Genomic DNA, 17,229 nt, shown 5'->3' with positions numbered 1-17,229 from the left:
ATATCCATGACATGTACAGTCGGCTTGATCTTCTGAATAATTTGGATATATCAACAAAATTGAAATGGTAAATAGGCCACCGTAACGATTACAAAAGCTGACGTTTCGAGCGTTAGCCCTTCGTCGGAGCGAATAGAGGAATTGTGGGTTGTGTGTGCTTTTAAAGGCAGAAAATGGAGCCACGTTATTGGTGGGAACATGGCAACGAGAAAAACAAGAATAAATTAGTGGAATGAAAAGCGTTCGTTGATCCCTGTGGGATTTAGACTGCCGGTTTGAAAGATGAGCTTTTGTTCAAGATTTTTACGGCTTTCCGTGCTACCTAAGTGTAAGGAATGACCGTAGATTGCCATGTGTTGCTTAGAATGATTAGGTCAATAAAAATGTCTGGCGACTGGTTTCGATGTGTCCTTGTCATTCCTTTCCACGTCTCGAAGGTGTTCTCGGAATCGGTCACCTAGTCTTCTGCCTGTTTCACCGATGTATATCTTTTTGCAATAAGTGTAAGTTATGCAATAGATTACATTGGCGGAGGTACACGTGAAGTGATCGGTGATGTTAATGGATCGTTTAGGTCCCGATATTTTATCAGTGTTGTGAATAAAAGGACACGTTTTGCATCGTGCACGAGCGCATTTAAAAGTGCCTGGTTGGTCATTAGTCTGAAGAGAACTTCTGACCAAAAAATTGCCTATATTTTTGTAGCGTTTGAATGAATGTCGCGTTTGTCAGAAGTGGTCATCATGGTGTGGCAATCCGTTTGATGTCGTTCGTTTAAAGTTTTAATCTCGATCCAAGCAGAAAGTTAGTCTGTCTGGCCATTTTTTGAGAGCAATAGTCGAACTTGAAGCATGCGTGCCTCAGCGACCGCGACTTCTTTGGATCGCGAGCGTTAAATCACCCGAGGCTCCCACTTTCCTGGGTCTCTGGACGGAACTTTGACAGAAAGTAGACCCATTCGTGGTTAACATAAGGGACTCCATCTTCCAAGCGGAACGAACTAGACTTTAGGGAGAAACCCGACCCAATTACTTGAATGTATTTGTTAATCTGGATTTCCAAGAAAGCAGAACAAAGTCCGAGTCATCTGATTGTAACAAAACAAATACTTTGGCTCAGTTGACGTTGTAAACCCTTAAAGGTCGGCACACACGAGGGGACTAGTCCCTGCGACTAGTCCCAGCGACTAGTTTCATGCGACAAGTCCCTTCGTGTGAACTACACATTTCTGTGGTCGCAGGGACCAAAATTTGGTCCCTGCGACTAGTCGCACGAATTCAAACTGGTTTGAATTCGTGCGACCAGTCGCAGGGACTTGTCGCATGAAACAAATGTTTCTCCCTTCGTGTGAACTGTTAGTGCGACCATTCCCTGCGACTAAACGGTAAATAAGCCAATCACGAGTCAGTATGATGCGTGACTTCCGGTATTTGTAAACATTGCAGTTTCTATGAATTTTCCCTGAATTCTAGATTTCTACAACTGAAGAATAAAAAACTATTTCTAGTTTTGTAAACATATACAGATGTCTTGGAGCCGTTTTGATGGAATTTTTACCCTATTTTACTCTGTGTCTCTTAAAAAAAAAAAAAAAACAAACAAAAACAAAAACGGAACACGTAAAAGCATGAATAATCCGACTGAATAAGTGCAGTTCATTTGCGTTGATGTTTAATAGTGCTACAATGAAAAGTTACCAAATTTTCATTGTTTTTGTGTAACGCACCAGACTAAGAAACATCTTTTGCCTCTTAATTTTCCTATGTTCCTGTGCAATTGAGTGCCCTCGTGTGAACGCCTTGAGGGACTAGTCCCTGCTACCGGTCCCCTCGTGTAAACCCTTCAAAGACTTGTCGCCGGGACTAGTCGCACGGACTAGTCGCAGGGACTAGTCCCCTCGTGTGTGCCGACCTTAAAATAATTTGTCCAACAAAGTCACGGTTGAGTGACTAGAAAACAATTTAGCCTGAAGTTTTGAAGTTTTTCATTGTGATTTCATTTTAACCATTTATATCCTCAGCAATCTTCGTTCATTCGTTGTTTATTATTGCCTCCCAAGCGTTTTAGGTAATTTTGCACTTCGTTGGACTCAAAAGGAAGAAAGGAAGTTGTATCTTGCCTCCATAGCTGTCTGTGCTGCAAAATGAAAATATTTACATTTGTTGGGCGTGATTGATCGTTTCTATGTTTTGTACGGGGGGTGATTTAAAATGTTGAAAAAAAAACATTGGCGCTAAAGGAGAAGAATTGTCTGATTGTTTTGATGAAACAAAGTCACAGTTTGTTCATCTTCTGGAATACAGCCTAAGTTATTCAAATTCATCTGTTGCAATCCATTTTGACTTCGTCCTTGAAGAGATTTTCCTTTGGTAAGTGATCTCGTTAATATATCTATTCAAGCAGATGGCTAACCTGTCCTTAGCTGCCTGGCCTTTTTCGATGGCCATAGTTAAGGGACCAAACTCGAAGCACGTGCGCGTGAAGGACCGCCATGCGGGAAAAAAAGAATACAAATCACTTTCCCCACCCCCCCGTTGTATTTGCGAGCGTAAACTTTTCTTATACTCTCATTTTTTTCTTTCGCTTTAGACGTCAATTTGATAGCAAGTGGGCCGATTCATGGTCATCATCTCTAGAAAGGCAAAAGAAAAAAAAATGATCAAAAATGAAACGAATTAGAAGATGCAAAAATTGAACTTTTAAACATGTTCAAGCAAGAGCCATAATTGTCTCAGTATGGCTCTTGGTTCAAGCTAGCATGTGAACAGCCAGAATTTCCGATTTCCTCGAAAAATTCCATCTGTGAATCAGCTCAACGGACCGTATTCTGAACCCCAGCGAACTACGCGATTATATATACTAGGTGCTGATTGGCTCTAATTAGTCTCCTTTCTTACACGAATTCTCATTTGACAATACATTACCGGAAGTTTTCTTGCTTGTCGCACTTTCCAAAATGGCGTCGGGTCCTCGTCAGTATATAAGCTCTGCCAGTTATACTTCAAATGGCAAATCTTGACCCATCTGGACCTGTTACCATTAGATGTGGAACTTCATACAGGAATGATATGTTTGACTCCGAAAACGACAGAATTCTGTTATGGCAGTGGTCTTAAAAGTACTTTTGAAGTTAACCTAACACATGCCGTGGGGTCTGATTAAGATTTGAACATGATTGCCTTGTTTTACAAAGTTGGGTAAAAGGGTTACTTAATGATCAGTGTTTTCATAGTGATTGTCTCTTTCAGATATCAAAGCTAAGTTTTTTAAACGTCTTGCAGGCTGAAAATTAGTAATGAGCACCGAAGACAAAAACTGAAAATTGCGTTAAAAATAGTACAAGGTAAGTATTAAAAATCATTTCATTCAATTAAACTAAAACTCCACTGGAAAAAAATTAAATACATTTGTTACAATTGCTAACTGTACATACAGTATATCAACTAACTATGACAGTTCAATGTAATTGATAAGGAAAACAAATGCTCAACTGGGTGCTTAATGGGTATCTGGTTCAAACAAATTTTACGTACATTGTTAGAATGCTCAACGTAAGGGAGGCAGACTAGTTGGTTATTCAGTTACAAGACACAGGGAAGACATTGAACTTGAGAATGCCGAGAAACAAATCTCTTTTAATGGCAAAGTGGATAGTTTGGACCTGAGAAGACTAGATCTCAATTCCAGACGGTGCTTTCGCCCTCTAACTCTAAGACGCGATTAATATGTAAATTCTCCTTTTCATTGCAATATCTTATCTTGCAAATAGGTTCTGAGAATAGACAAGGTCATCAGCTAGGTGGTGTTAGTCTGATAGAACACTAACTTCTTTTGTTTAAATTCTAAAGAAATATAGGACAGTCGGTGTGGAGAATTTACTCTTTTTTCCAACTTTCAATCAATTAAGATTTATATGTGCATGTACATGTACTGTGAAGCAATTCCCCTTTAATTTACTTTGGAGATAATCGATGAAAAAATCAGGTGATAGCTAAATGACATATGAACAAGTTTAAAGATATATACGGCAATTTAAATATTTTCTACAAAACTAATTGAGAGCACTTGTGCATGGCACAGAATTTTGAGGTTCTGTTTAATTGTGCTTGTTTTACTTTTTCTCTAAATTCTGTTTGCTAATGTTTTCTTCAGATCACATTAGACCTTGGTACAGTTCTTTGCCCTAATATGGGCTGTGTACTCTCAAAATTTCTGTTCTTCTTATCCGATCATATCAAGTAGAGACGCAGATTACACAATAAAAAGTAAAACCCATCTTAGACTCGTTTAAGATCATTTTTCTGTGTGAAAAATTTTGCCTAAAACAATGGTTTAATTCTGTTTCCGAATACAATGATTTGTGGAATAACAGCACATTTACCTCAGTATGTATATTTTTTTAGCTGTCCTGCAAACGACTAGTATACGCCCATCTGGTGCTGTTACAATTCGATTCGCACCTTGTAAAGGAACGATAGTTTTGCCTGAAAAGCGACCGTCCAAGGAAAACTGCTGAACTCGGTCATTGCCAAAGTCACAAACAAGAAGATTACTGGAGCCGTCTATACACATGCCACAGGATATGTTGAACTGTCCATCTTGATTCCCTTTTTTTCCAAACTTATACAAAAACATTCCTGACGAATCAAATGCTTTTATGCAGTGATTGTCTCTCTCGGATACCAGGAAAATGTCTTTGTAAGGAATACAGCTGTGTGGTTCGCAGAGTCTCTCTGGACCACTGTCTCCTACTGTGAATGTAGTTTCGCCCTCTTGTGATATTACTTGAACTCTATTGTTAAGGAAGTCAGTGACAATAATACGTTCTGTATCGTCCAGACAAATACTGCATGGATTCATAAAGTGTCCTTTCCGCTCACCTTTTTGTCCAAATGTTTTCAAAACAGAGCCTGTTTGGATATTTATGTGTTGTATTCTATTATTTAATCGATCTGCAATAAGAATTTCGTTGTCGTTTAAAAATGACACATCATTTGGATAGTTGAATCGCCCAAGATCTGTTCCTTTTTTTCCAATTTTTTTCATACAGTTTCCTTCCTTATTGAATACAAAAACACAGTGTCCGTGGTGATCTGCAACAACTATGTCGCCATGCTTGTTTACAGCTATTCCACTGGGTTCTTTGAACTCCTGCCCTGGGATGAACTTCAAATGCAACTCACCGACTACTACAAGTTCACGTTCTTTTACTTGCAAAGTGAACGGACAGGTCGGAAGCTTTTCGCCATTAATCTTCACTTCAACACTGTAGGCGCCAGGCATTTTAGGTGTAAACTTCAGCTTAAGATTGCCGTCTTCTTTTTCTTGAACGGTTACGTTTGTTACATCTTTGGCGGGTTTTATCAGCAATTCAATTTGATCTTTAAGATCAGCCTGGTCACTAATCTCTCCTCTAGAAGTTTTTGGACATAACGTAAACTCTGCTTCTACACCAGCCTGAAAAGTTTGATCCAGTCTTTCTAGAGTTGATTTAGCTACGTTTGCCGGTTTCTGGGTGAGTTTAATAAAACCAAGTTTCAAGTCTTGTTGCGATGCAGCGGTAAATTTAACAAATGTGGTCTGGCGATGTTTTGGAACTTCGACTCTACTAAGCTCTTCAAATTTGTGCCTCAAAGTTGTCTTGGTCTGTATGATATCGAAGCCTAAGCTTCTGTGCACCAGATTTTCCGCTAACTCAGCTGCTTGGTTCATTTGTTTTACCAGAGATTCCAGTTCTTGTTTAGCCGAGTTGATTCGCTCTATTCTCTTCCTACGCGTCATTTCGAGGGACTCTAACAGTTGTTTTTTTTGCTGTCGTGTCTTTGTGATCACAAGTTCAGCTGCCTCAGACACTTCTTGTTTAGCGGTTTCGATAATCATTTCCGCATCCTTAGATGTTTTATCCAGTTTTCTTATCTCAGCTCGAAAGAAGTTTGCCTTTTCCTTGATGGTCTCAACGTTCGACATGATGTGTTTCCTATCCTCTTCCACTGCATTTTCAATAACGTCGAACTCATGTCGTTGGTGTTGTTGAGCGAGGCAAACAGGACAAACACACGCTTCGCAGGAAGAGCAGAAATATCTAAGTCTTTCGTTCTTGTGTTGTGAGCAAAATGGCGGCTTCAGCAAAGCTTCGCGATCTTCCGATTGAAGGAGACCTAGCAAACTGTTATGGTAAAAGCTGGTGGGCAAACGGTCAAAGCGATTGTCTGCTGGTAAATCTATTTCGGCCTGACACTCAGGGCATCGGAATTTCCCTCGTCTGTGGCTTTTTCTAGCATGTTCCTCCAAACACTTACAGCAAAAAGTATGGAGGCACGATATTATTTTCGGATCTGTGTAGGTGTCGAGACAAATCGAGCAGGTTACTAGTTTCTCGAGATTTTCTACAAGGGGATCCATCGCGATCACCTTGAAGTAAAGATTATTTAAGCAACAGATACGAAAAGACATCTGCGAAATCTAAAGATATCATTTTGGATTCCTAGAAACTGAAATCAGCGAGAATAATGTCCATGACAGCTGAGCTCTTGTGGCCAATTACATTAAAGGACTCAGTTGAACTTTTTTGTAACGTTATGTCAGAGTTGTTTCAGTTCTTATTATGATGAATAATGAATAAATGAATAAATGAATAAATGAATAAATGAATAAATGAATAAATGAATAAATGAATAAATGAATAAATGAATAAATGAATAAATGAATAAATGAATAAATGAATAAATGAATAAATGAATAAATGAATAAATGAATAAATGAATAAATGAATAAATGAATAAATGAATAAATGAATAAATGAATAAATGAATAAATGAATAAATGAATAAATGAATAAATGAATAAATGAATAAATGAATAAATGAATAAATGAATAAATGAATAAATGAATAAATGATTTAACAATGGACATCCACTGGGTGGCTATTCTTGTCCACTGTTCCAGATCGAATTGGAATTTGGAATGTTGGTTTTTGCGGAGGGAGGAAAGCCGGAGGACTCGGAGAAAAACCCTCGGAGCAACAACAAACAATTCTTTCAACAATCAATTCCAAACCAACAACAAACAGTTCTTATTTATGATGAATAGACTTGGTTGGTTGCACTGAAGCCTTTCAGATGTCACGCTCCTTTTAAATAAAGCCTTTCACAAACGGCGTAGATGAAGACAAGTGTGCAATAGAAAATAAAGTAGGAGAACGAGGCGTTTATCACAAATTGAAAGCGAGCGGACCAATTAGTCTTTGCGTATTTCGTTTGGCCTGATCTTGCATGCAGCGATGTGTCTTTCGTTTGTATTGGTGGAGTAGAATGCTAGCTAGGAGATTATAGTCCGGAATATTTAATTTGGTCTAAAGTAACCGATGTCTCGGAAACATATATAAGCAGAAGAAATATAGCGATTAGAGTCAGGTAGAGAATATTTTAACTCTTGATTGTTTTAAAAATGTCACAGTTTCAAAACCTAAAAACGGTTGATGCAAAGGTTACTGGCACACAACTTAGCAGTTGTCCCTAACAGTTACTTTTGCACAAGCTAACGCCGAAACGGTCTGTCACGTTCACAAACAACAGTCGTTTTTGGGTCTTTCCCCACCTGGACGATCATACAGATGATTATACAACACAGTCCATTACATTAAGACAGCAGATCTCTCTTTTGTAGTTAGATTGTTTTTTTTTAGTCTTTAATTGTCATCGATATCCCGTCAGTTATAGAAAAAAGATAACCTCTGTCCCTACAAAAGGATAGACAGTATTAAAAAAGAATTCTAATGGACGGCCCTTGTTTCAGATTACTAGGAAAAAAAAAACACAAAGTTCCTTTAAACTAATACACATCTGGCGTGTCACTTTCCACAGCTCAATTGACCTCATTGTAACGTTATTAAATGTTATTGAAGTGAACGTTCAGTTGTGTAACTGCTTTATATTGATGACTATGCGTTGTTGGAACTCTATTATGATAAGGGAGGAAAGAATTCTATTATGGTAAGGGAGGAAAGAATTCTCGGCCCGTAACTGAACAGAAAACTTCGGCGCCTAATGGCAGGTAGAGATATAATTAAGCAACGTTAAGGGACTGTAAAGCGCAGAACACGCTTGAAAGATTCATTTTGCGAAATTAGCACCGTTCTTTGTTCTTTAAAGTGTTGTCAATGCTTCTCTTCCTCTCCCCCATTTTTTTCATCAATTTTCTGTCTACTGACAATTTCAATCTTTGAGATTGTCATTTCCACGCTTTTGAAGGATTTACTTTACATCCTAAGCAGCCAACGCACAACTTGGCAAAGCTTCTTTGAAATATGATTTTATCAACAAACAACAATTTAACATACGCATAAAATCCTGTAAACCCGTAAGACGTATCTTATGAAAAAAAGAAAAACGTTTACGGAAAAGCAAAAGTCATGTCTGATGTTTTTGGCGAATCCATGCATGTATTAAGAAAAAAGGTCACGGTTTGTTCACATTTAGGAATTCAGCCTAAATTATTCATGTTCCTTTGTGGCAATCCGTTTGATGTCGTTCTTTTAAATTTTTCATCTCGATCCAAGCAGAAAGTTAGTCTGTCTGGCCATTTTTTGAGGGAAATAGTCGAACATGAAGCGTGCGTGCCTCAGCGACCGCGACTTCTTTGGATCGCGATCGTTAAATCTCCCGAGGCTCCCACTTTCCTGGGTCTCTGAACGGAACTTTGACAGAAAGTAGACCCATTCGTGGTTAACATAAGTAGAAGATAAAAAAAAAAAAAAGATGATCAGAAAACTTATTTTTATCAATAAATTGCTTCTTCAGTTTTATTAGAAAATTAATGATGGTTGTCTTAGCTATTGTATGAAGAGACTGGAAGCTTAAGAGTCAAACTTAAAATTACATACTTCGGTATAAATACTTTCCTAGCTACATATACTGCGAAGGGGAAACCTACTCGCACCAGGACCTGTGGCGTGAAGAAGTGGAAAATGATTCCCTAAAATAAATTGCTGACAGAGCAATTTATTTTAAGCAATCATTTTAAGAAATCAGAGCAAGCTCTGTTCCAGCATTGGTGTCATGTTTTTGAGCTGACCCAACAAATGTCATGGGGTTTGTTGAAGTGACCATGTTTATTCCCTATTAACCAAACTGAAATGAAAGACTTCCTGTTTGACCAAATGTTTTTATACAGTGATTGCCTCAATTGGATACCTGCGCTAAATTCTTTGAAAATTCAGACAGGCTGAGAATTAATTTATTTAGATCTAAGGACTTAACCCTTTAACTCCCAGAAGTGATTAACATGTAACTTCTCCCTAAAATATCCATACATTGTTAAGCAAACAGGTAATGAGAATACTCAAACTCATCAGGTAGAACTTGTTATCTTGAGCTAACACCAAATTTTCGTAGCTAATTAACAACGAATTGTGAAGCAGCTAGCGGAGAGAATTAACAATTAGATCTTAGGATTTAAAGGGTTAATAGACTTTGTTTTAAAATTACACACAATAAGTTCAAGTCAAGTAACAAACATGTTTATCCGTTCAAACCAAAAATAATTAAAAAGATCCCACTTACAGCGATTCCTTAGGGTCCTTTTAACTCCTGCCCTGGGTCGAACGTCAAGTCCAAATTACCGACTACGAAAAAGTTCACGTTCTTTCACTGGCAAAGTTAACGGACAGGTCGGAAGCTTTTCGCCATTTATCTTTACATCAACATCGTAGGCGCCAGGCACTTTAGGTGTAAACTTCTAGCTAAGATTTCCGTCTACTCTTTCTTGGATGGTTACGTTTGTTACATCTTTGGCGGGTTCTACCAGCAACTCAACTTGATCTTTAAAATAAGCCTGGTTAATTCTCTCTCCATCTGCTGTTTTTGGGTATAAGGTAAACTCTGCTTCTACGCCAGCTTGAAAAGTTTGATCCAGTCCTTCCAGAGTTGATTGATTCACGGCTATCGGGATGACCTGAATGACACCGAGTGTCAGGTCCTGTTGAGAAGTAGGAAAAAATTTAACGAATGGTGTCTGGTAATGTGTTCGAGCTTTAACTCCACGAAGCTCTTCAAATTTCTGCTTCAAAGTTTCCCTGTTTTGCGTGACATCCGAGCATGAGCTTCTCTGCACCAGGTTTGCCGCAAACTCAGCTGCTTGGTTTATTTGTTTTACCAGGGATCCCACTTCCTGTTTGGCCGCATTTATCCTCCCAAGTCTCGCCGCGCGTGTTGTTTCCAGGGATACGATCACTTGTCGCTCGCCTTGTCGAATATTAGCGATCATTTGTTCGGCTGTTCGCGAGGCTTCTCGCTTGGCTGTTGGGAAATTTCTTTCAGGCTCTGAATTAGTTTCTTCGAACTCCTTGATGACTTCACAAAGTTCGGCTTGTTTTTCCTTTATCATCTTAGCGCCAGAAGTAATGGTTTCTTTTTCTTCGTGAGCTGCTTTGTCGAGCAAAATGGCATTGTGGTTTAGATGATCTGTGACTATACAGATCGGACAAATGTGAAGTTGATACTGTGAGCAAAAGAATCTGGCTTTTTGTTTTTCGTGGAACTGTTGTGTGCAAAATGGCTGTCGCTTCAGCAGTGCTTCGTAATCTTCTGCTTTGAAGTCCTTGACTGACGTGACTTTGTGTCCTTAAAAAGACTTCTTAAGCACTTCATGTGCGTTGAAACAACCAGGGCACGTGAATCGTCCACAATGGAAGCAATAGTACATTTGAGGGTTGGTTGCGCTGCATTGATAACAAGTAATATTACCTTCCTCGCCATTCTGTCGAACGGCGAGTAAACTCAACAAACTTTTGTGGAAAAAGCTGTTGGGCAAACTGTCGAAGCGATTTCCTTCTGGTAAATCGATCGCTGCCTGACACTCAGGGCATCTGAACTTTCCTTGTCTCTGGCTTACTCTTGCATGTCTCTCTAAACAATGGTAACAAAACGTAGGAAGACATGAAATAGTTTTAGGCTCGTTGTAGGTATCGAGGCAGATAGAGGAAGTAACTTGTTTCTCTAGATCTTTTCAGAAGGGACTCCATCTTCGAGGCGGAACGAAGTAGACTCTGGGGAGAAATCCAACCCTATTACTTGAATGTAGTTGTCAATCTGGATTTCCGAGAAAGCAGAACAAAGTCCGCGTTATCTGATTGTAACTGACCAATCAAATACTTTGGGTTAATTGATGTTTTAAACCCTTAAAATATTTTGCTCAACAAAGTCACGGCAGAGTAGAAAACAATTTAGCCTGAAGTTTTGAAGTTCTTCATTGTCATTTAATTTTAACCATTTATATCCTCAGAAATCTTCTTTCATTCGTAGTTTATTATTGCCTCCCAAGCGTTTTAGGTAATTTTGCACTTCGTTAGACTCAAAAAGGAAGAAAGGAAGTTGTACCTTTCCTCCATAGCTGTCTGTGCTGCAAAATGAAAATATTTACTTTTAATAAGCATGAATGATTGTTTCTATATTTTGTGCGGGGGTGATTTCAAATGTTAAAAAAAAAAACATTGACGCTAAAGCAGAATAATTGTTTGATTGTCTTGAAGACACAAGGTCACAGTTTGTTCACCTCCAGGAATACAGCCTAAGTTATTCAAATTCACTAGTGGCAATCTGTTTTGATTTCGTCCTTGAAGAGTTTTTTCTTTGGTAAGTCATCTCGTTAATATATCTATTCAAGCAGATAGCTAGCCCGTCTTAAGCTGCCCGGCCTTTTTTTTATGGCCATAGTAAGCCGAGCAAACTCGAAGCACGTGCGTGTAAAGAAATTGTAAATTGACCAATTTGATAGAAAGTAGGCCGATTCATGGTCATCATAACTAAAAAGGCAAAACAAGATGATAAAAAATGAACCGAATTGCAAAATGCAAAAATTTAACTTGTAACTATGTTTAAGCAAGTTTGAAGCTAGGAAATAATTTTTGACAATGAAATTGTTTTGTTTTGTCTTTTTTTTTTTTAGAAGGTTAGTGATGGTTATCGTGGCTATTTTATGGAGATTTGGGTTTCATCAACAGGGATGTTGATGTAAATTGGCCACCGTAAAGGGTTTCCAAGGTGAAGTTTTGAGTGTAAGCTCGTTGTGTAGAGAGAATGAAAACTTAAGGGTAAAACTTGAAATTATACACTTCAATTTTTTAACTCTGCCGGATATGCCCGGAGAGCGAGTCAAAATACAAATAACGAGTAAAAATACTTAGCGATACGACACACCAAAACGTCTAACAAGTTATTTATTATCCAACACACAAAATTGTTATTTCCGTGCGGGCGAATTTCGCGGATATTTATTTACTGGGAGTGCGTGACAGAAGTATGCGAAGCGGAACGGAATTAACGCGTTGTCGTGTTGGTGTTTCTATTTTCTTCAATGAATAATGAAATTTCATTGTTGGCTAACTGCTTTTCTGCGTTCGATTTATCTAATATTCACCCGCCATATTCCGACTCTTTTTTTTTTTTTTTTCACCAGTACGCTGACGACACAACCATCTACGCGCACAGCAAACCCGCGAACATTAAGCAGTGTGAACTGAGACCAATGACAACACGCCTTGGATCAGCTGTCCACCTGGTCAAGCGAGTACAATCTTCGTTTGAATCCTAAAAGGACAAAGGCGATGCTGTTCTCGACTCAACAACTGGCTCGTGTGCATAAGCTTGATGAATACCCGATCAACTTGCGTATAAATGGTGCCAAATTAGAAGGAATCAAAACCACTCGATTACTTGGCACAGAAATCAACGAAAACTTGAAATGGAACGATGACATTCTTTCCAAAATATCAAAGTGCTACAATACTCTTGCTATTATCAAGAAACTCAAGAATCTTGTCTCTTTTCACGTCAGGAAAAGCCTAGCAGAGAGCTTCCTGTTGTCGTTAATCGATCAGAACGATATGTTCTGTCATCCCATTCCTAAGTTCCTGACGCAGAGGCTCCAACTTGTCCAACTCGCTGCGGCAAGTTTTGTCTACAATCACTTAGCGGATTTATCGGATGTTTAGAAACTCGGATGGCTCCCCATTAGTTATCGCCGAGACTATCACATAACCAGGACGATGTGCGAGGCTTTATATCTCAACTGCTAGCCAACTTGCCTCAAACTGGTCGAACATGAATGAATAAAGGCTGAAAGTCTCCAAAGAAACTGTGGTCTTGCGTCAGTGGCGGTAACAACGTAATTTGGTTATATCAACTAAGTTGAAATTGTAAATTGACCACCGTAACAAATAAAAAAGCTGACGTTTCGAGCGTTAGCCCTTCGTCAGCAGGGCTCTAAGATCTTGCGAGCGTCGCCTTGAACTGTCGACTGTTCCCGGAACGCTACAAAATTCTGCTGCGATGTTATTTAACAGTCTACCTCAAGACATTAAAAACTGTACAGAACCCAAAATATTCGACAGTAAATGCAGAAAACATTTTATGACACTGGCAACTAGTAACTCCTGATTTATTTATTTATTATTATTATTGTTATTTTTATATTGAATCAGCACAGAAGAGCCACCAGGTGGAGTACTAATAAACCTTGAATATTATTATTATTACTACTATTATTATTATTATTATTATTATTGTCGATAGAAAAATGATTTAAACGGCATTTTTTTTTGTAACTTCAATCCGATTTGTCGCTTGCGCGATGCGAGATAACCTGTCTGACCGGTTCTCTGGAGTACAAATATCTTGCGCGTCGTTTGTATTCTACAGAGTGTAGTTGGATAATAAAAGTCAAGTATTTTATTTAATTTTATTCACCCAAGCTAAAAATCTACCAAAAATAAGTCATACATTTGCTACCAAAAAATACTCACTGAGTATACAATGTATGAGTTGACCACGATATGGTAATGTAATTAATAAGGGAAATAAATGCTCACATGGGTGCTTACTGGGTATGTGGTATAAACATAAACGTTACGTAAATTGTTACAAAGTTCAACTTATGGAGGCAGACTAGCTGGTTATTTACAAACTGAACTTGAGAACCCCAAGAAACAAATCTCTTTAAGTAGCAGAATGGATAGATAGGACCTGGGCAGTCTAGATCTCAATTCCAATACTTACGCCCTTTAACTCCAAAACGCGATTGATATGTAATTTCTCCTTGTAATTCCAATATGTTATCATGCAAATAGATTATGAGAATAGACAAGCTGATCAGCTGAAAATAACACCAGATTCCTTTGTCTAATTTACAAAGAAGTGTACGAGAGTCGGTGAGGATTTATTTATTAATTAGATCGTGGGAGTTAAAGGGTGAGGCGATGCAAACTAGCCATGCTATTTGTACAACTTCCAATCAATTAAGAGCGAATGTTTGAATTGACCGAATGAAAATCGAAAAAATGTGACACATGATCGAAAAATTGAAAACCTTCATATTTTGCCCAGAGATGCCTTATAGTGAACTTAGAAACGTGGTAAGGTTTTTTCCCCCAGACTTGCTTCTTGATCCTAAAAAATTCACGAAAAAGGAAACGAGCTTCGGTAGCTGTAAAATGGCGGAAATCAGTGCCTCGAGTAGAGGCAAATGAACTTTGCTCATGAAAAGCGCAAAAGAAAGCAAGCTCGTCACTCAATATGACAAATTTGTATAGGATGGATTGAGGTATGGCTTAAGTCTAAAACGGGACCGTTTCATTCAATTTTGACATCATGGAACGCTTTTAAAAATGACCAATATTTCAAAATCCAAATATCGCATTTTGAAGCACATTTTCAATTATCATTTTCACCCTGCGGTATAACTCGGAATCGGTTCAGGTTAAGCTCCTGATAAGTGGAAATAATGTTAAGGAATGTGTTATTGTAAAAAATTCCGCCATGGGAAATGGATGAGAATTTGAAACGAAAGCAGAAGTAAAAGCCAATCTGCCGTGGTTAGCTATGCAAGGCTAGGTTACTGTATTGATTTCCTGATGGACCCCGGTGATAACTTCTAAAATGTGCTTAGAATTTCTGGATTTAACCACGGGGTGCCTAATTTGATTATGTCGGGGCTTAAATGACAATGTTGCGATTTTTATAAAGTTCAGCCTGGTTTTACCGTGCGGGAATGAAAAGCCCCAAATTAATTTTTATATCCTCGAAAACAACACATTTACCTCAGTATGTATATCTTTTTAGCTTTCCCGCAAACGACTAGTATACGCCCATTTGGCGTTGTTACAATTCGATTTGCATCTTGTAAAGGAACGATAGTTTTGCCTGTAAAGCGACCGTCCAAAGAAAATTGCTGAACTCTGTTATTGTCAAAATCACAAACAAGAACATTACCGGAGCCGTCTAAACACATGCCACAGGGTGTGTTGAACTGTCCGTCTTGATTCCCTTTTTCTCCAAACTTGTACAAGAACGTTCCTGACGAATCAAATGCTTTTATACAATGATTGTCTCTTTCGGATACCAAGAAAACGTTTTTATAAGGAATACAGCTGTATGGCTTGCTGAGTCTCTCTAGACAACTATCTCCTATTGTGGATATAGTTTTGCCCTCTTTTGACACGACTAGAACTCTATTGTTGCGGAATTCAGTGACAATAATACGTTCTGTATCATCGAGACAAACACTAAGTGGACACCTAAAGTGCCCTTTTTCCTCACCTTTTTGTCCAAAGGTTTTCAAAACAGAATCTGTCAGGATATTCATGTGTTGTACTCTATCATTTAATTGATCCGCAACAAGAATGTCGTTGACACTTAAAAATGACACACACTTGGATATTTGAGTTGTCCAGGATCTGTTCCTTCTTTTCCAATTTGTCTTAAACAGTTCCCATCTTTATTGAATACAAAAACACAGTGTCCAAGAGTATCTACAACAGCTATGTCTCCTTGCCTGTTTACAGCGATTCCACTTGGTCCCTTTAACTCTTGGCCTTGGTTAAACTTCAAGTCTAACTCGCCGATGACGACAAGTTCACGTTCTTTCACTGGCAAACTGAACGGACAGGTTGGAAGCTTTTCGCCATTAATCTTCACTTCAACACTGTAGGCGCCAGGCACTTTAGGTGTAAACTTCAGTCTAAGATTGCCGTCTTCTTTTTCTTCAACAATTACGTTTGCTACATCTTTGGCGGGTTCTATCAGTAGTTGAACTTGATCTGTATCCTCTGCCTGGTCACTAATCTCTCCTACAGAAGTTTTTGGACGTAACGTAAACTCTGCTTGTACACCAGCTTGAAAAGTTTGATCCAGTCTTTCCAGAGATGAGTTGGCTGCTTTTGCCGGTTTCTCGGTGAATTGAATGGAACCCAGTTCCAAGTCTTGTTGCGATGTTGCGGTAAATTTCACAAATGTAGTCTGGCGATGTTTTGGAAGTTCAACTCCTCGAACGTCTTCAAATTTGTGCCTCAAAGTTGTCTTCTTCCGTATAATTTCGAAGCCTGAGCTTCTGTGCACCAGATTCTCCGAAAACTCAGCTGCTTCGTTCATTTGTTTTACCAGAGATTCCAGTTCTTGTTTAACCGAGTTGATTCGCTCTATTCTCTTCCTACGCGTCGTTTCAAGGGACTCTAACAGTTGTTTTTGTTGCTGTCGCGTCTTTGTGATCATATGTTCAGCTGCCTCTGACACTTTATGTTTAGCGATCTCGATAATCATTTCCGCATCCCTAGATTTTTTATCAAGTTTTCTTATCTCTGCTCGAAAGAAGTTCGCCTTTTCCTTGATGGTCTCGACGTTCGATATGATGTGTTTCCTATCCTCTTCCACTGCATTTTCAATAACGTCGAACTCATGTCGTTGGTGTTGTTGAGCGAGGCAAACAGGACAAACACACGCTTCGCAGGAAGAGCAGAAATAACGAATTCTTTCGTTCTTGTGTTGCGAGCAAAATGGCGGCTTCATCAACGCCTCGCGATCTTCTGTTTGAAGAAGACTTAGCAAACTGTTATGGTAAAAGCTGGTGGGCAAACGGTCGAAGCGATTGTCTTTTGGTAAATCGATTTCCGCCTGACACTCGGGGCATCGGAATTTTCCTTGTCTGTGGCTTTTTCTTGCATGTTCCTCCAAACACTTACAGCAAAAAGTGTGGAAGCACGATATTATTTTCGGTTCTGTGTAGGTATCGAGACAAATTGAGCACGTTACTTGTTTCTTGAGGTTTTCCACGAGAGGTTCCATCACGATCACCTTGAAGCACAGATTATTCAAGCGACGAATGCAAACAGACACTTGTGAAATATAGGTTGTAATTTTTTGATTCTTAGAAAACAGAACAAAGTCCATAAAAGCTGAGCT

At 38.8% G+C, this 17,229-nt stretch overlaps 2 protein-coding genes and 2 pseudogenes across 3 annotated transcripts; 1 reads left to right on the top strand and 3 right to left on the bottom strand.

Annotated features, from left to right (window-relative positions):
• The window catches only part of LOC148716243 (uncharacterized), a 93,517-nt pseudogene that overhangs the window by 8,383 nt on the left and 67,905 nt on the right, over positions 1 to 17,229 (top strand).
• On the bottom strand, positions 4,309 to 6,497 carry LOC111332690 (E3 ubiquitin-protein ligase TRIM45). Its single transcript, XM_022938104.2, has one exon. The coding sequence runs from the start codon at positions 6,451 to 6,453 to the stop codon at positions 4,378 to 4,380; it is 2,076 nt and encodes a 691-aa protein (XP_022793839.2). The 5' UTR covers positions 6,454 to 6,497; the 3' UTR covers positions 4,309 to 4,377.
• Positions 7,621 to 11,056, bottom strand: LOC111332712 (uncharacterized). Its single transcript, XM_022938125.2, has 2 exons — positions 9,562 to 11,056; positions 7,621 to 8,696 (listed from the first exon to the last, which is right to left on the bottom strand). Exon 1 carries the CDS (start codon positions 10,382 to 10,384, stop codon positions 9,737 to 9,739), a length of 648 nt encoding a protein of 215 aa, XP_022793860.2. The 5' UTR covers positions 10,385 to 11,056; the 3' UTR covers positions 7,621 to 8,696; positions 9,562 to 9,736.
• Positions 13,420 to 17,157, bottom strand: LOC111332683 (E3 ubiquitin-protein ligase TRIM45-like; annotated as a pseudogene). The gene has a single exon (XR_015995516.1). The product of XR_015995516.1 is annotated as an E3 ubiquitin-protein ligase TRIM45-like (transcript).

Source organism: Stylophora pistillata, chromosome 14, assembly GCF_964205215.1.
Source record: "Stylophora pistillata chromosome 14, jaStyPist1.2, whole genome shotgun sequence".
Taxonomy (NCBI): Eukaryota; Metazoa; Cnidaria; class Anthozoa; order Scleractinia; family Pocilloporidae; genus Stylophora; species Stylophora pistillata.
This window is presented reverse-complemented; position numbering and strand designations above follow the sequence as displayed.